The following is a 23137-nucleotide window of genomic DNA, read 5'->3' on the forward strand; positions in this document are numbered from 1 at the left end:
GACATGCAAGGAATACAATTTCAAGAACAACTTGAGCTCTTGAAACATCAGTAACTTTTGCTTCTAAACTTCCTTTAACAAGCCAGATTAAACAGTGACAACACATCATTTGCAAATTTAAATCACATGAATTTAACTTACAGGAACCTAACTAGGCCCCACACTTTAGAGGATCTCTGCTCTGGCCCTCCTCCAGCCACACCCCTCCCCATTAGGTAAGGAGTTCTCAGGGCCAAATGGATGTGCATTCCCACTTGTACTCAGCCCCAAGCCCACTTCCAGGGCTTATACAGGCATATTCCCCAGTTCTGTCTTCCCAAAGGCAGACCACATAACAGGTGGCACCTCTGGACTTGACAGGTAGCTAAAGGGAGGTATTTCTAAGGGGTACGGACAGAGCTTAGACATGTGGGATAAGGCACCTACATAGGTGCATGCAAAGGCCCTTGCTGAACGAGGGAGCAGCAAAGAGGGGTCGCGTAGCCAGGACTGGGAAGGGAAGAGGGGCAGGCCAGAGGTGGACCCTCTCCACGCAGCCACATTTCAGCAGGGAGCTCCAAGGAGTCAAAGTTCTGCATTTGAACCCTAGGACGTGCAGCTGTATTTGGCAAGGGATATATTTTATTTGTCATGAATGTATTTTACTTAACAGTTTGTTAGTCTGATTTATAATTTTTAAATATTATTATAAGGCATGCGTGACTCTGTTCTTATGTCCCAGGCCCCACACTTGTCAGGAGCTGGCCTGACAGAGATCTAACTTAGAAAAATTCAATACTGTGTACTCAAGGAAGAGAGAAAGGAAAGAGAAAAATTTTCAAAACGCTATATGTACTTCCCCTTATCATTCCAATCAGTGAGAGCAAAGCTCAGTGTGCACAGGAGACGGGAGATTGGAAATCAGCTCAGTTCCCAGGTGCCTCTCAGGATGAACTCATTATTGCACTGGGTGTGATTCTCACGCTTAAAAATCCATGTTTTTCACACACCAGAGCCCCTAATATAATCAAGCTCCTTCAACCAGTATGGCAATGAAGAAACAGTCATTCTTTCTAATGTGGAGAAAATGCTGGTCATGCTAGACTTATTGAGAGATGGTTTATCCATCTCCAACACAGCACATTATTAAGAGATTTTCATGGGTAATTTTTTTGATCACTAAATGTGATTTTCACCTTATGAGCAAACTCTGGAATCTAACACCTATGTAAACTGTTCTCCCACTGTATGACAGAACTGCTTCTGCAGCTAAGTTACTACCTCAAATCTGACCCTCAATTCTACAATCCAAGTACCTGGGTCAGCATATATACAGTCATGGATATGGATACAAACAGGGATATGTTCTGAGAAGTGCATCGTCAGGTGATCTCGTGTCGTGCGAACATCACAGAGGTACTTACACAAGCCTAGAAGGTACAGCCTACTATACACCTAGGCCACATGGTACTAATCTTACGGGACCAGCTGTGTATGCAGCCCATCGCAGACCAAAATGTCATTATGTGGTGCACGACTGTACCATGTTCTGTCACAGGAACAGAACATGATTCAGAGAGAACAATGTGACACGCGAGTGATAGTTTTTATCTAATCCAATGGGTAAGACCTGAACTTGAGATACAAATGTGAATCCCTGGCTTCTGGAGGGCAAGGGAAAACAAGGACTAAACAGAGTTTGAGAAGAGGTTTTAAAGTTATTGTAACAACAACAACAATATCCATAAAGTTCATGACTAAACTTGTATTCTCATTAAACTTGTCAATTCACATAATATGTTAACTAAAATATATGTATTCCATGTCCTCAACTATAAGCAGAAATGTATTCCTATGGTCTCTTCCACTGTGAAAAATCGGTAATTCTACAACTATCCTATTTATGGCGTCCTGGAAAAGTTAGGTCAGGAATTCAAGAATATTGCTCTCCCAGCTTTGCACAATTAAGCCTTATCCAGAAACCTGCTGCTAACTAAACATCAGAGAGAACTTCCCTTAGCAGGAGAGAGCCTGTTAAAATGGGTCATGAACGTAAGAAAGGATATAAAGACCCAACGGTAAAGAGCCTTGTCCTCAGTCCTATCACCTGCTTAAAAGTGAAGTGAGAAACTCGGACCAAAAATAAAAATGCATTACGCATTATTTTTGGACAAATTTTCAGATTAGCTCATGCAGTAGATTGAAAGTAGATAGCGTATTTGTTTAGCAAAGATTAACTTAAATCAGTGGAAAACCCATAAATCCCTTTAAGCTATAAACCAAGGGCATCCAGTTACACGAACTGGTGGGTGTCTGCGCGGGTTCAGCTGCTCTCTGCAGCCTGGTAACAAATGCCATCCCTTTCATTTGAAGTGTGATTTTAAGACTGGCAGAGGGAGTTGTTAACCAAAGGCAAATTTTGTTTATTTAAATTTGAAACAAATTCTTGCCCATCCTCAATTTTGTTTTACTACTCTGCCTTTTAGTTTGAATATATGATTTCAGTTTCAGAGCACATCTAAAAAATTAAATGTGACATTAAGTTTATTATAAAGTTATTGAACTTACCGGGGAAGGAATGAAGGCTTCATGAAACTTCTTTGGATTAATTCTCAATATACCCTTTAAAATAAAAAGGAAAATCTGTGAAAATTTAACTAGTTATACACTTACGATTTTTCCATAAGTATGTTATTCTCCAATAAAAAGTTTTTAAATTAATTAAACAGTTCGATTTAGGAAACAAGTTAGATGTATGAGAACTATTCATTAAATGCATGAAACATGATTCATATTGATGTCTGACACAGGGTTCCATCAAAAACTGAAAGCTCATGCCGGCACCTTGCTGCAAAGAGGCAGAGGTGAGAAGCAAGAGCTTGGCATGGAGTAGGAAAGTGAGAACTATTGGGATTTTATGTGCCCCTATATGCTAGTCTTCAAATTTAAACTTTTACTTTAAGAACAAGGTTATCTGGCTATTACGCCTCACTGCATAATGACCTTTTTTATTCTCTAAGACTTTTCCACAATTGCTTGTTTCTGTGACAATTTTCAAAGTGATACAGGTTGATTTCCAACCTGGATACTTAGCCTTGAGGGACTGGATGTATATTTTTTACTCTGGCCCCTCTTCAGAGCTGAATGAGTCAATAATTCAAAAAGGTCCAGAATCAGCTCTTAATGTAAATGGGAATCCTGGCTTCAACAGCCAGGCCACCCAGTCTGCCTTCGACTTCATGTTATTCCAGCACCAAACCAGGGTCTGCTTCTATTTACGCACAGGGGTGCAGGTGGGGGCCGCCTTCAATAGCAGTTCAGTATTTGAGGCTCTTGCAGGAAGCTGTAACCCTCCCCACGTTCCAGCTGCATTTGAAGGCCGCTGGAACTCACGGATGGAGGCAGTTATTTTCCTAAGAGCCAGACTAAAAGCTTGTCTTGAGAAAGTGTTTTAAATAACATTTCCCCACTAAAATGAGTAGAAAGACTCAAAGATACATAATTAACGAAATAAGTGAGGACATAAAATAAAGCAGAAAATAATTCTTTCTTTCATTGGTGCACCATGTTTAAATTACAAATTTCCATGCAACAGTTTATACTACTATTAACATCCTAAGTAGACGACTACAAATGTTCATTCAGTCTTTAATTCCACAATTATTTACTGAATCCTGACTATGTTCAAGACCCTGAGACAGACAATGTGGGAGAGAGAGTGAGGAGCAGGTTCAGTCCTTGTTTATAAAGTAAAACATGGAGAATGCCGTAAGTGAGGGTACAGCTCACTTTCACCAGGGGGCACCAGGAAAGGCTTCAGTGCTGGTGTCTGACCTGGTCCTTGAAGGAGGAGCAAAATTTGCAGATAAATCAGAAGAGAAACACAGGCAGAGACCCCTGTGTAAGCAAGAGCGATTAAGAGGGCAAATACTCTTCTCCCCTCCTGCTGTGCCTCTGCTTAGGGTAAGAGAGAGAAGGGCCAGGAGATAAGGACGGCGAGGCTCCCGAGGCCAGTCCCCTTTTATGAATGTCACTGCAGTTTCACTTCTAGGACAGCTGTTTCTTGCTGAGGGAGGGAAGAAAAAGGCTTATTACATTTATCTTAAATATTCTTCCTCTCGCTCAACAAATACTTCCTGACGACTAGCATGACAGGCACTATACTAATCGACGGGGACAGAATGGAGAGTAACAACAGACAGTCTCTACCCTCTAAGAGCTTACAGTCTAGTGAGGAGAAGACTCTCCAGATAAGTAAAAGTAAATTCATTGAAGTTAAATTTTTTTAAATTTATTCTCTGACTGCAGGCATGTTTTTCTAACCTAAGTTTTGTCCCCCCACAATTGCTATTCTAGTATCATCCCTTCTAGCTCAGTGAATGTTTAGTACATGAAGAAGTACAGGGATGAGAATGCCTTCCGCTTTGAGAGTACCTTAAGTACAGAGCACTTAGAGAGGCCAAGGCTGAGCTCAGGGGAAAGTGACAGGTTGCTCAGGGCTGTATCTAGGCTCTATTTAAAAGAACAAATATTTAAAGGACCTTAAAGATTCTATTCTTGATTGTCTTTTCCAAACTTCCTGACAGGTAAAAGCACACAGGGAAGGACAGAAGACTTGTAGAAGAAAAACATTTACAATTTGACTGGAGCATACTCTCCAGAACTGGACCTCAGGAACAGATCCCCTAGAGTGTACAGATCGCACCACGGAAGGAATCTCTACAGAGTTCCACAGCAGACCAGAGACAGCCCCACAGCCTGATGGAAGAAGCTGTCACTAAAGCATGTCCAGAAATGGTCTTTTAACTAAAAGAGACTTGCTGCAGCTGTTTTGTCTCACCCCCCCACAGAAGTCCAGGACTTCATTTCCATATTTTTATGAGCATCACCTAATCTGCCCCAATCCTTCATCTCTGCTCTTTCTCCTCAATCCTTTCCCGGGCCTGGCAGGTGATCAGTGAGGCTCCTACATCCTCCGTCTCTTCTCTGACTGCTCCTGTTCCTCCCTGCCTTAACTGAAACCTGGCTGTCCCCTGATACGATCACTTCCCTTGAAGTGCCCTCAAAGGGAGCCTATTTTCTCTCTCCTATCCCATGTTTCTCAGGGACCAGAAAAAGAATGTTTCCTCCCTGCTTCCCCATTGTGGCTTTAAAATTATTTTTTTCCTCCCTTCTCTTTCAAAACCCCCAGATCCTTTGAAGTTAATGTCACTAGCTCCTGCTATATCTCCTTGGTCCCATCCTCTTCAAACCTTCTGATCATTTCCCTGATTCACTAATGCTTTGACTCATAGCTCACTGTCTTCCTCTCCACCTCCAATCCTATAAACACTTACTGTACTTCACATCCATATGGATGACCAGGTAACCCTAACCAGTCACTCCAGCCACCCTGTCCTCCACTCACACCAGCCACTCTCTCCCATGTTCATAGCTGGTATCTTGTCAGTGCTAATCACACCACCTCCAAACAGGAAAAGTCAAATAGCACACTTTCTGATCACAATCTTCTAGTTTCCCAGCTCACTTAAGGCAAAAACTCCATTTCAACAATTCATCGTCTTCAGTAAGACCTCCAACCATGGATCTGACCTCCTTTTTGCAATTCATCGTCTTCCCACTATGTTTATTCCCTTCCTCGGCCAGCTAGTTGCTATGGCCTATCAGTACCTCCTGCCCTTGCAAAACCCTGAGCCTTGGGTCCACTCTTCCTCTCATATTCAACTAGCAAAACCTCACTCTCTGTTGACACCTGCCTTCTCCACGCCTACACCTAAGGGGCTGAATGTTACTGTAGAAAAGTACCACACAACTGAGCTAATTAGCCTAACTTGGCAATCACAAACATATTTTATTTGGCTTACAAGATGTTTGAGAATGCTTACAACTGAGGAACTTTACACACAAACATGTATTTCCAGATTTTCTCAAAAAATCAGCTAACCCCACATGGCAGCAACCACCAGAGCTGAATAACAGACGCTTCTCTTATAGCAATAAAAACAACTGTAAATAACACTTATACTGGTATACTACGTGTCACACACTGTTTTAAGAGCTTTATGTACATCAACTAATTTAACCCCAAAACAACCCTATGAAGTAAGTACTATTATCCTCTATTTTACAAACAGAAAACTGAGGCACTGAGAGGTGCCCCCTTTCAGACCACATTCAAGCCCAAGCAGTCTGGCTCCAGAGTCCTTGCTCTTAACTACTGCAGACTGCCTCTCTGTGTGCCACAGGCACCATCAGGGCCTCTGCACTCATTCATGCCATCTGCTTCCTTCCCCCCAAAAACCAGCACCACATCCCAAGCCTCAGTCTTCCCTATCTTGGTTAACAGCAACATCAACCATCCAGGTGCTCTACTCAAAACCTTAGCAGGCATCCTTTATTCCTCCCTTTTCCACATTTAATCTATCTGCATGCCATGCCACTTCTAGCTCCACATTCATCCACTTCTTTCCATCTTCACTGCCACCGCCCTGTTCACGTCTCCATATTTTCTTGCCTGGTTTACTCTGATAGCCTTCTACATGGTCTCCCAGCTTGCACTCTAGTTTATTTGCCTCACAACTGTCAAAGAGATGTTTTTAAAGAATAAAATAGATCATGTCCTTCCACTGCTTAACATCCCTCAGTGACTCCCCACCGTTCTTAAAATGGTGACAGCTGCCTAACTCTCCAACTTGTTCCCACATTGTAATTCCCTTTGTCCAAACGACTTCCTTCTTAGTCCTCAAAAACACCAAGCCTTTTTCTAACTGGTGTTCTTCCACAAGCTGATCTCTCTGCCCATAATGTTCTTTTCCTAATTCTTCAAATGGCTGGCTCATTGTCACCATTCAGACCTCAATTCAGAGATCACCTCCTCAGAGAGGCCTAACCACCTTATGGAAATTAGCTCCCCTAATTACTCTCTCTCATCTTTCTTACTTTCCTGTTAGCATTCGTCACGGGCTGTAATTTTCTCTTTATTTCTTCAGTTGTTTTTGCCTGTCTCCCCTGGTGAATTGCCTATCTTGCTCACCAGTATATGCCTTGCACTTATTGGCAGTCAAGAAACATTTGTTGAGCTAATTAATTAATGTCTGCAGAGCTGAAGTTCTCCCACCACCCCTGTATTAATGTTATGAATATCATCTGTTCCTTCTAAATGACTATGCAGTCCACTGTAATGTCACCTCTATTCTTCTCTTTAATTCACACCCAAATGTTTTCCAGCTGATTTCACTCTTAACAAATGGTGAATGTCCCAGAAACTAGCCCATCCTGTCCTGTCTTCCTGGACTAGGATTTCTTTTGCGGTCCAATAACAACTCTACACCAATATTCTATTCTAAAAGGAACTCTGTCATCATGCCTCAGGCAGCTCTGGGGCTCAGCCTCAACCACGTTTAGCCAAAATATTAGTTCATGAAACCAGCCAGTTCTACCATCTTCATACCCATGTCACTTTGGTCATCACCCAAACCTGAGGCCCTTCCAGGCCTATCCCTTACTCTCATTTCACCCAGCATCTCCTATAATAACCTCCCAATACTGCACCTATGGAGAGAGAAAGGACACATGTTCTTTGCTATGCAAACTTGTTTACAAAAAAATTTTCAAAACTACATGTACACGACCATGTCTTATTGTTAGTCAGTTCAAACATAGGAAAGAGATTTTTTTGGTCCCTGTGAACTCCTCTTCCCCACATAGGGCAAAATACCAATGCAATGTCAAAATTATTGGTCAAAGTATAAAAAACAAAATAAAAATATTATTCTACTCCTATTTAAAGACACCTCCTCAATATCTCTCAATAAAAGTTTCTTCTCTGGATGGGGAGAAGAAAAAGGAGTCAATATACTTAAGTTTGAAGACAAAAGTTAACAAATGCTTGTAAGTATATCTTATAAGTTCAATTCTCTCCAACAGCATTCAAATATCTTTTCTTGCCTAGCTTTTCACCTTACCCATCAAGGCCTGCACACAATAAAGTTTGTATCAGAAAGCAGATGGACTCTGTTTCTCTGCCTATGAAAATCTTATTTACAGCGTTGTATATTTCACATGGTGACCTCATATCTGGAACCCATTCCCTTCCCCATCTGCAGAGAACAACTGTTCTCATCTGCGAGGGGAGGCTCTGGCTGCAGAGTCTCATGATGTCACAGGCCAGGAGGAATCACTTACAAACTCCTGGGAATGAGAGTTGTTATATTGATCAGCTTTTTGCTTGGTTTTGTTTTGCTATCAGGAAAGAGTTGCTTCAAAAGTAAAAATTAATAGAAAGGAGCAAAAACTAATACCATTATAGGATATTTCCCTCACCCTATCCCTGTAAATTCTATCAACAAAACTATAAGCAATTTTTCTTACGAGTTATAACAACCAAGGTTCTCCTTACTCTTCTTGAAAGATAGCATGTTGATCCTTTACTCAGTAAATAAATATTTATTCAATATAAACTCACTAAGCATCAAATGCCAGGCATTGGGCTAATCTGTGGGAGTAAGACAGGACCCTGCCCACGAGGAAGTGAATAGTCTATCTGAGGAAACAGAAATGCCAAGAAATGGAAATAGGTTTAGAATAAAGGGTAAACAAAGAAGTCAGTTTCAGGAAAGAGGTAATGGCTGATTCTGCTTGGAGAATTAAAGTAAGGCGTCTCAAAGCGGGTAACATTTAGGTAGGGACTTAAAAGGTCAAGTGCAATTACATCAAGATAGTGAGAGAAAGCATTCCAAGCACCAGGAACAGCGTGTACAGTCATAGCAGAATCAAAAAGCAGAGTTTTTATAGGAAACGTTTTGAAGATCAGGGTGGATGGAGCAGAATGCACCTGGAGGAGAGTGGCAGGAGATGAGAATGGGAAAGGCACAATGGGTCCTTGTACGTGAAACGAGATGAGGACCAAGAACAAAATGTAGATAAAACGGAGTTCAGCATGTGCACTGACCGATAACCAGCAAATGAGTGGATTAACGAATGGACAAATGTCCAAGGGCAACTTCGACCGTCCTAAGAGAGGTCTCATCAAAGAAATCCAAGGGAAGCTTTTAAAAAAAAAGCCAATAGTACTTCTAAAATCAGAGAGATCAATTCATTTGTTAAAAAGCATTCTCCATTCAAGAGTCTACATTAATCATATGTGCACTTGACCACAGGTAAATACAATAAGGTGATAAAAAGGAAGAGGAGATGATAGTATCTGTTAATCGGATGGATCTTTAGCCAAAAACACAAATCAGAATGAGAGAAAATGGAACGCAGTCAACATTTTCAAGTGAGCCAGGTAACACATGGCAGTATTTCTATACAAAATCCAAGAATTGTGAAATAGACTTAACTCAAAGAATATGTGTCCCTGCCTCCCTCTCCTCGTTACCTGCTATCTGCCCCACATTTCATGCGTAAGGAGATCTAAGCTGCCTTACTCCATGTTGTTTCACAAGTTCTTATTTTCCTTAGTGCTACTATCTCTCCATAGCTCTTTCCCACACACATATCACCCATTTAATAGGTCCAAATTAGCCATCCTTCTATATCTACTGCAGTTGTCACCTCCTGGAGTTTCCCAGTTCCCCCCAACATTCTCCCATATACCTTGGTCACACTTCTATCTGAGCAGTCAGCATTTTTCCCTAAGTCACCTGTTCACGTGACTGCCTGCCCCGGACTGCACTGCCAGCTCAAAGAACAGAAAGGCAGTCTCATCCACCTTCGTCTTGAGAGCACCCATCGGCATGTTCCCAACTATAAACTGCTCCTGGCTCACAGTGGATGCTCAATAAACGTTTGCTGAGCCAAACCGCTGAACTGGCTTGTCAAAGTATTTTGTAAACTATAAAGCACTCAACAAATATTGTCTGCTGCTATTTACTGTTTCCTTTTCAACCTTATTCTCCATCATTCAGCATCCATGTGCTCCAGGCAAACTGAACTCTCAATGTTTCTTATAGCCACACTAGTCGGTCTGTTTGTAAAGCTCTTTCTCTATCCTCACCATTCAAACGGCACCAAGCCATGGCCTGGCTCAAATATTCCCCTTCCAATAAAACATTCCTGGATAACCCTAACTGGAAATAATGGCTCTCTCCCCTCAAATCTCAGAGCATGTTGTCTGTCTCTGTCTTGTGGCACTTATCATCTCTAATCGCACAGCAGGTCTAACAAGTGGAAGGCCCTGTGCCTGTTATGTCATCATTTCTCTCAAAGCACACATCACAGAACAATAAATAATTTAATGAGTAGACAGATTACTCCTCATTCTACATATTCAAGGAATAACTTTCTAGTCTGTTTTAAGCACCTGGATAAGTGTTCCTCTCTTCAAGCCTTCTGAAACATCTTCCTTGGACATGTAGGTTTCAAATATGCTCTTTTTCTTCCCTCGTAGGGACTTGTTCTTTGACTTTTTGTCACCTGGCGAAGCACCAACACCATGTGGGCCAACCACAGAGGACACACCTAGAAACATGAGGCAGCAATCAACTCTTTCCTCAATCAAACACTCTGTATTTTTAAAACTGGAGATATTTTACCTGTTTTTAATTTAGAAGGACCAACAAGAGAATGAAACTCTCTGATAATGAATTCAAATAGTCACAAAAAGGAAAGAATGGGTAAAGGAAACATGAATAAAATATACTTAGAGGAGACTTGAGTTTTAAATCAGCATTACAATATGCATGACATAATCTGAATAATAGATTCAGTATGCTTTGCTGTTTATAGACACAAACTTTTTAAAAATAGGAATTACAAAGATTGTCATTTTTCTAGAGGAAATTAAACAGCTGTATTCGATATAACAATAAATTAAGACAACAAGAAACCATACTTAATTCTAGAATAAATAACATGGGAGAATATTTAACAGGTCACGAAAAGAATTAAGCTCCCCTCAATTGTAAGACCCGCCCTGAACCTCCATTCCACTTTGATTTCAGGTCTCCAGTTGCTAGAGTAGATTCCATTTTCCTTTTGTACCTCTGGGGGTCTCCAGGGGCCGGAGTGTCAGCCTGTAGTCAGGATGGCTCATTACTGGTTCCAAGGTTGCCTCTTCTCTCCAATCCAGGAGGGCCTCCACTGCTCAGCTCAGAGTTCTTCCTGCCTTGAGCAGCTCAGTTCTTACTAGCTGAAACCAAAGAGAAATGGGTGACTAAAGACCAGTTAACCTGTAGCCTCTGTGCTCTCAAAAAATTAGTATTTGCATGACAAAGGCAATGTGGTGGCCCTCCTGGGTCCTGGTGTCACTCTCTCCCAGGCAGTTAGTCAAGCGTACCGTCTGTCCTGAGCTTCTTTTCAAGGCCCTCACCCTCACAGGTATCACCAGCCTGCCTGTTTGAGCCACTTTAACTAAAAACCTCCACAAATACGGCAATGAGGCAGAAGTTAAGGAGTTCCGCAGTTCTATTCAGCTTGTGAAATGCACAAGAGCAGGAGGGAATATAGTTTGAATAATAGTATAAAGATCTAGAATCTAAAGGCTCTAACGAAATAAGTACTAAATTAGGGCTCAAGAAAGTGGCATTTACTAAGTTTAACCTTGGATAAATGACGTTCCTCTACAAAACCAAGTAAATCAATTCCTTAGAATTCATTAACAAAATCTAATTCATTGCCTCAACCTGAAGTCCAGAACTATGCAGGGAACCCCGACGGTTCACTAGCTTTCAAAAAAGAAATGGCAATATTGTAGTTAGATATCTATTTCCCTTTTCTTACCTGCCATCATTTCAAACCAGTCATCTGACCAGAAGCTCAGGCAGCTGTTCCTAAGGCAGCTGCCTAGATCAGGGGACTGGAATGTGGGGCCATGCAGCTGGCCCCCCTGGCCTTCCACCTGGATACTGAACATGTCATCACAACCTCTACTTTCTACTCTAGGCTGGCCATAAGCCCAGGATTCAAGCCTATACTTGCAAATTTCCAAAATCCTGGTGGGCAGCCTGCTTTCCCATACATCGGATCAAGATGTCATTCTGAACACCACCTTCCATTTCCTCTAAATTTCCCACACATCCTTCACCAGAATGATGTAATTTTCCTTTAAATTTAAATTAATACTAACTCAGGAGAAGAGAAGCAACAGAGACAAAGGGTAACAGGTCACTTAGTGACACATGAAGAGATTTAGAGATAAAGGCAAAAAGTTGCAAGAAGGGAGAGAAACAGATGGTCTTACATAAACAACAAGGTAGTGGGACAGGTACATAGAGGAGTCCAGACCGATGGTTTAATTTGGAAATGCATTCATCCACTCAATTCAACAAATATTTCTGCAAGGTACCGTACTAGGCACAATGAAGAATACAAAAGTTAATTCGATTTACAAAAATCATATTGAAATAACAATATGAGTTGGGAAATGATAAGCAGTATATTTTTTAAAGTATGGGTAAATGTACATATGATGGGAAAATCTCCAGATCACAAAATCTGAGTGAGCTTCAGGAAAGATTTTAAAGAAGAACTGAGAATGTGAGAAACGCATACTGCCACAGAAGGAAACAAAAATGGAGACACAGAAGAACACAGGCAGGTTCTTGCAACATGAATTACACTTGGACAGAGTCCAGCCCATATGAAGGGAGGCAGTGGCAAGGAAATTAAAACAAATTGGAAGGTCTAGAAAACCAGCCCAACTTTTCCAAGTCAGTAGGGAATTTCTGAAGCATGAATGAGCAGAAGAGAACAACGACAAATCAGAGTTGTGTTTCAGAATTAAAATTAACCTGGCATAGGGTTCAGTCATCTGGATTTGAGAAAGACTAGCAGCAGCTACACCTTAGGAAAGAAGTAGAAGAGACTGGGTGAAAGGAAAGAAAGGCCTGAACTAGAGTTGTACACGCAGACATTGAAACAAAGAAATCCTGAACATGATATGACACAGGACAAACTGGCACCACTTGGCAACCAGGCAGATCTGGAGGACAGCAAGGAGGTGGCAATTATCTCAGATTTCAGGTGAGGAGACTGGTAGACGATATTGTCACTAAGAGAAGATGATGAATTCTTCTTGGGGTATTATATATCTCTACATGGAAATACATATCTCTATACATACCTCTACACCAAATACTTGGAAACTAGAGCATAACTTAGATAAATTAGCCAGCCATCTGCATAAAGATGGTAACCCAAAGTTTTCTAGAATAGACAACACTGCCAAGAAAGTGTAAGCTGATACAGAAGAGGGCCTAGGACAAAATCTGGGTTAGGGCAACTTTTAGGAAATGCAAAGAGAAAGAAGTAAAAAATATAACAAAGAAACTAATAAAGGTGTAGAAAAAGAACCAATAGAGTTGGATGTTAAGAAAACAAGGGAGAAAATAATTTCCAAAGGAAGACAGGTTTATGATCAGGGTTTGTACCCACTACCAAATAAGAATACAAACAATGGCAGCCTTGGGTGGGGTGAGGAGTTGGGGGCAAGCTGTAAGCAAGAGAAAGACCATCCAAAAAGAAGAGCCAGAATTGAAAACGGGGTGCTTCACGTCAAGTCCTGATGCAGGCAAGAGTTCAAAATTAAGGGGAGTAACTGCCAGTTAAGTGAGATCGAGGTACAGAGATCTCAACTCCAATGTCCCTATGTCACCTGCATCTGTAACATTCCTTAGTGGCAAATATCCCAGTTGGCGTGACCCACACCTAATTTGTCTCCCTAGCTCAAGAAGACAAGGAATGTTTGGTTGGGTTCATTATTGTAACACCACTGGCTCCCATGGTGTCTAGGATGAAACAGGTGCTCAATAATCACTCATTAAATGACTGCATGAGTTTGTTTTCATGAACAAGCAGTGAGAACACCAAGCAAAGCGGAGTCTTTCAGGGAAATCACACTAAAAACTAGTCAGCAAAGAATGGGAAAAGAACACAGGACCCAGGAAACAAAGCTGGCAAGAATAAGCCAGACAGCCAGGCAGGGAGTCAAAGCTTGCTTTTAGGTATCATAAAGCACTGGAATGAGATGGAAGGATTCCAATTATATAAGATGCTAATCAGAAAATGAACAAAGAAGCAACCTTCCCTTCCCAGCGATAGAGCTGTGTAGGCCTAGTAACCCTGGAGAAATCCTGGACACTCCTATCCTGACAGATTAAAAGCACAAGTCAATTCCTAATCCTCACCAGCTTCTAGGAGAGCCACTGATATACTGCCCAACTGCCCACTGGCTCCTAGAGAAGGTGTTTTACCATGGAAATAGCTGTACATTCTGAAGAGTTGAACTGGTGTTAGGATGAACAGGCAGTAATAGTCAATAGTGTCACATGGTAAAAAAAAAAAAAAAAGCAGGGAAGAGCAGGAAAGGAGAAAAGGCACTAGACTTCAAAGAGCAAATCTGAAGTATCTGGGTCAAAAAAAGTAGTGTCTTGATATGCTTTACATTCCCCAAACCTAGCACAATGCAGAGTGAAGAGCAAAGCACAATGAAGAGTGAAGAGCAAGGGCTCAAAAATTTGAGTAAACAAAGCCTATTTGGGACAGACACCATGTTACAACAAATATATACTAGTGAGAAATATGAGTAGCAGGGCCAGGACTAGGGTGAGGCAAGCAAGGCACCCAGGATGCAAAATTTACTAAAGCAAAGTCATACAAGCACCAATTCCACATTTGCAGGACTCCAAGAGTGAGCGCTCCTTAAATGTTTGTGCCCCAGGCATCTCATTGCCTTACCCTAGTCTCAGCCCTGAAGAGTAGCAAGAGCTTTATGAACCTGGGTAGTGAAGGAAACTCAAGGAGATAAAGTCAAAAGAGGTTTAAAGAGAGAAAAGGTTGAGCCTATGCAGAAGCTAAGATGGAGGCAATTGAAAGCGAGAGATGGTAAAAAACAGTAAAAAAGGGTATAATTGACAGAATAAAGCCAAAAAAAAAAAGGACAGGATTAAAATAAATCTCACCGAAATTAAATAAATAATTTACATTACAAATCAGTAAGAAACATAATAGTCAACAAGTAATGTTAAGATACACTTAACATTTTTTAAAAATAGCCAATAGATACTACTTCATAACACATTCTGAAATGAAATTCAGTTTAAATAAAATTTAAATGTTTAAAAATAAGAGAGCGACAAAGCAGGGGAAAAGACGCCCAGAATAGCCTAATGAGGAGTTTGACAAATATTATCCCCAACAATAAAACTGGACAAAATTATCAAAACCAACCATTTAAGGATCTGGATACTGATTAAAGACATACAACAAATTGAGAAGTGTTTATTCCAGAAAATCTACTGAATCTCAGTAAGAACAGTGGAAGCGTGTGATAGTTTAGCCTGGGGCTCCCACCACCCCACACTCACTCCCAATTCCTTGGTGTAGAAGTCCTACCAGGGCAGAGCAAGCTTTGAAGACTGGCAGCTCCAATGCCAGCTAAGTTTATTTAGAGCAGAACACAGAGAATTCCATGCCTAGGGGCATTTTCAAAAACAAGAGTGGTTCAAGGGGAAAAATATCAGGGAAGGCCAATATCACAGCTAGCCTGAGTTTGCAACACTAGTTAGGGCAAGCAAAAGATCAGCAGACCAACGCAAAATTTAACAGGGAGAATCGGAATGACACAACCAAAGTGGGCCTTGATTAGAATCTACCTTTTCCTGCTGTGTGCACGCACAACACTGTAAATAGGCAGGAGAGAAACAAGAGTGCCCTAGAGAGCTACTCATCCCTGGAAGAACATAAGCCTTGCAAATACAGAAAGCAAAAGCCAGGGCAGACTTGTAAACTGCCTGAACTTTGAATGCATTCCCCAAGGCTCACAGGAACCACTGACAGAGTCGGGGGCTCACTGTCTCAAGGAGTTTAAACACAACCTCTGACCAATCATAGGCTGACCACTAAGATATGCTGACCCAAAGACAATTACTACAAAGTAAGGCTTAAAAATAAAAACAGGAAAGGAAGAACTGAGCAGAGACATCAGCAGCCACACACTGCAGGAGAACCAGACTCCACAGAATTAGCACAGGCAAGTCACTAAACAAACAAGAAGAGCAACCACCTCCAACCACCTCCAGCTCTGCAAAAAGAATCAGAATATAGAATATATATCAAAACTGTCCAGCCTTCAACCAAAAATTACAAGATATGCAAAAAAACCCAGAAAAGTGTGACCCATATGTGGGAAGCAAGGTGAGCAGTTTCAACAAAAATTGTCTCCGGGAAGCCTAGGTTTTTGGACTTAGGCAACAGAGACTTCAAAGGAGCCACTATAAGTATGTTCTTTAAAGTAAAGGAAAGTATGATGACAATGACTCATCAAGTAGAAAATATCAACAAAGAGAGAGAAATTATAAAAAAGAACCAACGGAAATTTCAAATTGAAAGAATAACTGAAATGAAAAATTCACTAGAGGGGCTCAACAGCAGTTCTGAACTAGAAGAAAAAATCAATAAACCTGAAAAAAAAAAAGATCAATCAAGATTATCCAATCTAAAGAAAAGGAATAAAAATGAAGAAATTTTTCTTTTTTAGTTCCAAATTCAGGACCTGTAATAAAGAGTGTGGCTCCCTTTTTTGATGTTTGACCACTGTCTTATTTTAAGCCTCAGCTCCTCCTTCCCCTTTGACCTATATGGACAGGTTGATAAGAAAGTCCACTGTGTTCCCACCTTTGGCCCCAGCAGGAAATTCAAATTTCACAAATCCCCAGCCTGCACATGGGAACTTCTCTCCAGTTCCCTAGCCATTATAAAAGCCTAACCCACTCCTCCTGCCAGGCTCAGGCCAGGCCAGACATGCTGCTACCGGCCCTAATCTCCCCAGGAGTAATAAATTTTCTTTCAAATTCTCTTAGCATATGGAGTGCAATTAGCATAGACATCCTACTAACTGGGAAGGGGTCCGTTCCACCTCCACGGGGTGACCACAGAACCAGAATGAAGGAGGAAACATCTCTACCAATCTTACAGAAAGAAAAGGATTATAAGGGAATACAATGAATAACTTTACACCAACTAGACAACTTAGATGCAATGGAAAAATTCCTAGAAAGACACAAATTATTGAAGATGACTAAAGAAGAAATAGAAAATTTAAATAGATATATAACAAATAAAGAAACTAAAGCAGTAATTTAAAATCTTCCAAGAAAGAAAAGCCCAGGTAGCCTCACGGGTGAATTCTATCAAACATTTAAAGAAAAAAATAATATCAATCCTTTACAAACTATTCCAGAAAACAGAGGAAATATTCTCCAACTCGTTCTGTGAGGACGGTACTCCTCATGATACAAAGACAGACAAAGACACCACGAGAAAAAAAAAAATTTAACATAGAAAATTGTTTGGAGTTTTAAATTTCTTATTAGATCTATTCTGTTAATTTGCATTTTTCTAGAAATCTGTTGATTTCATCTAAAGTTTCCCCTTTTTGGAGGGCAGACTGTTGTTCAAAATATCCTCATGATTTTCTTAATACAGTACCTAGAGCAGTGCTGTCCCTTCTGAAGTGACAGAAATTGTCAGTATCTGTGCTGTCCAATATGGTAGCCACTGTCACATGTGTCTTTCAAGCATTTTAAAGAATGGCTAGTGCAAATGAAAAATTGTCAAGTCTGAAAGATTTGTATTTCATCTTTATTCTTGTAGGACACTTCCACAAGTTTTAGAATTCTAGAGCGTCAGTTATTTTCTCTCAGTAATTTAAAGATATTCCATTGCCTTCTGGCCTCCACTGTTTCTGTTGAGAAGCCAGCCATTGGTCTAATTGTTGATTCTCTGAAAGTATACTATTCCCTCTCCCCACCTCCGGCAGCTTTTGACATTTTTCTCTTTGTTTTGGGTTTTCTACAGATTGACTACAATATACCAAGGTATGGATTTCTTTTTATTTTGCTTGGTGTTAGTAAGGTTTCTTAAATTTATTGCTTGATAACTTTCTTCAGTTATGGAAACTTTCCAGCAATCTCTTCCAATATCACTTCTGCCCCATTCTCTCTGAACCCTTTGTCTAGGAATCCAATCACCCACTTTCGACCTGCTCAATGTCTCTGTCTCCCTCAATCTCTTCAGTAACTCTTCCACTTCATTAATTCTCTCTTCAGCTCTAATCTTCTATTGAACCTAATCATTAAGTTCCTAATTTCAGTTATTATGTTTTCAAGTCTAGATTTTTCCATTTCACTCTTTTGAAAGTTTCCAGTTCTCTGCTGAAAATGCTGGATCCTTTCTTTTATCTCTTTGAACAAGGTAAGCATACTATATTAAGTTGCCTCCTAAAAATTCCAATATCAGAGGCCCCCTTTGGAGCTAACACCATCTTCCGTTGTTTGATTTGTTGTTGAACAAATGATTTATTCTTGTTGTTTGAATCATGTTGTGCCTGATTTTTTTTATTACGGGCTAGATATTATATTTGTAAAATTTTTGTAGTAATAATTTGAAGGCTTGTATAACACTATCATTATCCAAACAGGATTGACATTTGCTTCTGCTAAGCACTAAAACAAATACAATAAGTTACCCCAATCTCTTCTCAGGGTTTAAATGTATTCAAAGTGGAGCTACAGTTCCTGTTAGGGTCTATTTACATCCAGTTCACCCTTACTTGTAAGTTGTAACCCTTCAGGATCCCAATCCCAAAGAACACCAGTTCACCAGAGCCATATACTTACCACGTTAGCAGGGCCTAAATTCCAATCTCTATCTCTCTGGCCCTAAGAGAGTATCAAATGCACTGCTCAGTTTTTCAGCTTCTTAGCCTTTCAGCTTATCCCTCCAAAAATTAGTAAGCATTCATAGGAGACAAACAATCCCAAATACTAGCCTTATCTACCCAAGACTTTATTCTCTCTTATTCACCCCCTTATTACCTCTCAACTATCTTCAACAGGTTTTCTGCAGGATAGGGGTAAGCCAGCTTCTCTAGTCGTTCTCTGAAAAAAGATTAGTTTCCAACTATTTTCTATGCCATAACTGAAAGTGGACATGTCAGTTTCACTCTTATCGCTCTTTCTCAGTCAACGCCTTAAATTCCCAACCCCCTCCTATATGGACTGACTCCTCTCTGACCAAACTTCTCCATAATTTCTTCTATCTTCTCCTCCCTTCCTGTATAAGAAGAAAAAATGTTTACAACCTAACCTCTTTATTGTGTGTTCTTCATCCTATTTTTATCTATCCATTCTAGAACTTTGCCACACTCATTATTCTCTCCATAGTTGCCTTCCCAACAGCATACAACCAAACCAAGAGCTTGGCCCTGCTCTCCTTCTGCACACTTCAAGCTACCAGCTACCACTCCATTTCTCTCATTCTCAACTCTGCCAAAGCTTGAAAATGTGGTCTAGACTCATAACCTCTATTTCCCCCATGACATACTCTTTAATTTCCCTTGGAACATGACTTTTGTCCTCACCAATGAAACAGGTTTTCAGTATTCCTAGGAAAGAAAATCCTCACTATTAAAACAATGGTATACGCTAGTTATTTTTTTAGCACCCTTCACCCCCCAGAACAGGATGCCACTGACCAGCCCCTTGGACTATAAACCCTTCTCTCTTTACCTCCAGGACACCACAGTCTCCTGGTTCTTCTAATTCTCTCTGCAATTCTCAAATTTTCTTGCTGACTTCTCTTCTTTCACTTACCTCTTAAATTACCACCTTTCATAAGGTTCTTTTCTTAAGCCTCATCTCACTTCTCTGTTAAAGAGTTTTAAATCTTCATCTCCAATCCTGCTCTCTGAAGCTTTCCTTTAACTTTTCAACTTCCTGCTGAATAATACTGGCAAGCACTTAGAATGCAACATGTTTCTAATTCAAGTTATTATTCTCCTCAAACTAGATTTTCCGCCTGCGTACCGCATCCAGATTAATGACATCATTATCATCCCTAGGCAGCAAACAGTAGTCATCTAATCTCTTTCTCTCCATTAATAATACTGTATTACCAAATTCTGTCTATTCTTCCTTCAAAATGTGTCCTAAATAGATTCTTTCCTTTCCTACTTGATTAGCACTGTCTGCATTCAGGTTATTCCAACAGTGTAGCCTAAAGATAACAAGTTTCCTAACAGGTCTCTCAAATACTAATCTCTTCTCTTCAATCCATGTTTCACCTAAAATACAGAAGATATTTTATGAAGTGCCCTTTCAAAACCCTTCAGGGTTCCTCAACACAACTCTGTAATGTAACCTACCATAATGGTTAACTTTATGTGTCAACTTGACTGGATCACAGGATACCCAGATATTTGCCTAATTCTATCAGGGTGTGTCTGTGAAAGTGTTTCTGGAGGAAGTTAGCATTTGAACTGGTGGACTCAGTAAAGCAATTCACCCTCCCCAATGTGGGTGGGCATCATCTAATCTGTTGAGGGCCTGAATAAAACAAAATGCAGAGGAAGGAAGAATTTGGCCCTTCCAGCCCGATAACTTAATCTGGGACACTGATCTTCTCCTGACCTCAGCACTCCTGGTTCTCAGACCTTCAGACCCAGACTAGAATCTATACCATCAGCTCCCCTAGTTCTCAGGCCTTCAGAGTCAGACTGAATTTTACACCACCAGCTTTCCTGGGTCTCCAGCATGCAGAGAGCAAATCGTGGGACTTCTCAGCCTACATGATTGCATGAGACAATCCTTATAATAAATATCTTCGTACATCTTTATCCTATTGGTTCTGTTTCTCTAGAACACTAATACATCTATCTTTCAGGTCTCATCCCCTACTAAAGGTTTTTTCAATATCATACCAGGTAAATTCCTGATGAAAATGATAAGTTGGGAGAGCCTATACTTGGCAGCAAAGCCTGAAAAATTACTTAAAAACAAACTGGGTTAACAACTACAAACTCGGGGTGGGGGGGGACATCAAAAATAACTATGTGAAGATTCTGAAGAGTAAACAAAAGAGGTGATTAGCGAGAGGAGTAGAATTTGGAGATGTACTTGGCACTGGGGTGAATTTCATGTATTTGGTTTTTGGGGGAGGGAGGCAGCTTTGCCCCAAGGGCAGGCGACATCACAGAAGTAGTACAGTACAGGCAGCTAAAACTTCAAGAGAAATCCCACAGGCTGCCTGGCCAGAAGAAAGGGAAAAGAGCCTGGGCAACCACATCTGGCTGCCAGTGGCATTCTAGAAGAGGAGAGAGTTAAAGAGAGACTCCCCTAATTCTTATAAACATTGTACAAGTCTCAAGCTGACTCCTTAACTGTGTAGACATGTAGGACAGACTCAACATAGCATCATTAAGGCTTAAACATGTGAACTGAGATTTAAATCTACAGGAGACAAGACTTAGAGTCTGAGCCTAATGGGGTCTGAAGCTAACTGCCAGTGAAATCAAAAACATCAACATTCTTCAGCAGAATTTAACACAATTCAGAGTCTACAAAAGATACCATTAACTATATCCAAGACACAATCCAAAATTATTTCACATACAAAGAACCTGGACAATTTGACCCATTCTAAAGTGAAAAGGGTTAACATATGCCAACTTCAAAATGACTCAGAGGTTAGAATTATTAGCCAATAATTTTCAAACAGCTATCAGTACTATGCTTACTGAGATAAAGGAAAAGGCACTTGAATGACTGAAAGATAGGAAATCTCAGCAGAGAAATAAAAATTTACTTTAAAAATGGAAATTTTAAAACTGAAAAATATATGAAATAAAAAACTCAGTAGATGAGCTTAATAGCAAAGCAGAGATAAAAGAGTAAAGAGTCAGTGAGCTTAAACCTTATCAATACAAATTATACAATCTATAAAGCAGAGAAAAAAAGACGGAACAAAAAGATGAAGAGAGCCTTATGGACTTAAGGGATATCAAAAGAGCAGGCACACAGGTAATTGGAGTCCTGGAAGATAGAGAATGAGTAAAAAAAGTTGAATAAATATTAACCAAAAACATCCCAGATTTAGTGAAAGACATAAATATATAGATTCAAGAAGTTCAATGAACCCCAAAGAGGAAAAATTCAAAGAAAACTACATCTAGACCCATCATAATCAAAGTGCTGAAAACCAAAGATACAGACAAAATCTAAAGCAGCCAAAGGAAAATGATACACTTTATAGAGGGGAATATTTTGAATGGCAGCAGATTTCTTGCCATCTTCTTTCAAGGCATTCAGAAGACAGTGGAACACTGTCAGCACTCCTGAAACATCTTTTTATCATCCTCTTTTATGGCAGCCAGAAGACAGTGGAAAAATATCTCTAAAAGTAAAAGGAAGAGTTATTAACCCTAAATTCTATATCCAGCAAAAATATCCTTCGGGAATGAAGGCAAAATAAAGACACTTTTCAGATAAAGGAGAACCAAGACAATCCATCACTAGCAGACCTGAACTACAAGAAATACCAAAGGAAGTTCTTCAGGCTGAAGGGAAATGATACTAGAGCACAAACTGGATCTTTAGGAACGAATGTTAAGCATTGGAAATATTTAATGTATGTAAATTACACTTCAACAAAACAGTAAAGAAAAATTTAAGGAAAATTATTTCTAACCTAGAATTCTATATGCAGTCAAACTAATAATCAAGTATCGGGGTAGAATAAAGACATTTTCAGAAGGGCAGATCTAAAAAAATTTCATGTATTCTTTCTTATGAAGCTACTAACGGATGTGCTCCACCAAAATGACAAAGTAAACTAAGAAAGAGGATGCCATGGGATACAATGAGGAGGAAACACAGTACAAAAGAAGTACGAAGGTAACTTCCAAGATGACAGAGAAAGAAGATCCCAGGATGGCAACTGTGCATCACGCATGGAGGGCAATCTCTAGATTAGAGGACAACAGTCTAGATTAGTGCAGTATCAAGAGATAGAATGATATCACCAAGATTTCTGCTCCCAAAGTATTTATTATCTTGTTAACCCAAGGCAGAACGCCTGTGTGAGCCTGGTCTGCTTCTTGTTCTTGGCTCAACTCGACCATAACCTGATGAAGTTTCTACTCGCCCCTCCAGTAACTTGATTCAGCTGAAGCCACTCATTTCGCCACACAGAAATGTTCTAACTTGGGGCCGGCCCGGTGGCACAGCGGTTAAGTGGACACGTTCCGCTTCAGCGGCCCGGGGTTCACCAGTTCAGATCCCAGGTGTGGACATGGCACCACTTGAGAGGCCATGCTGTGGCAGGTGTCCCACATAGAAAGCAGAGGAAGATGGTCATGAATGTTAGCTCAGGGCCAGTCTTC

General features: G+C 40.4%; 1 protein-coding gene across 4 annotated transcripts in view; it reads right to left on the reverse strand.

The window, feature by feature from the left end:
* Positions 1–23137, reverse strand: part of DIS3L2 (DIS3 like 3'-5' exoribonuclease 2) — a 359659-nt gene that overhangs the window by 302624 nt on the left and 33898 nt on the right. For all 4 annotated transcript variants that reach the window (XM_046644635.1, XM_046644634.1, XM_046644636.1 and 1 more), the window contains 3 exons: positions 10963–11110; positions 10283–10440; positions 2548–2601 (listed from right to left, as the gene is read on the reverse strand). In XM_046644635.1, coding sequence (XP_046500591.1) covers positions 2548–2601; positions 10283–10440; positions 10963–11014 — 264 coding nt within the window. In that variant the 5' untranslated portion in view covers positions 11015–11110. The remainder of the gene's footprint in view (positions 1–2547; positions 2602–10282; positions 10441–10962; positions 11111–23137) is intronic.

This window comes from Equus quagga, chromosome 17 (assembly GCF_021613505.1).
Source record: "Equus quagga isolate Etosha38 chromosome 17, UCLA_HA_Equagga_1.0, whole genome shotgun sequence".
In the NCBI taxonomy this organism is placed as follows: domain Eukaryota; kingdom Metazoa; phylum Chordata; class Mammalia; order Perissodactyla; family Equidae; genus Equus; species Equus quagga.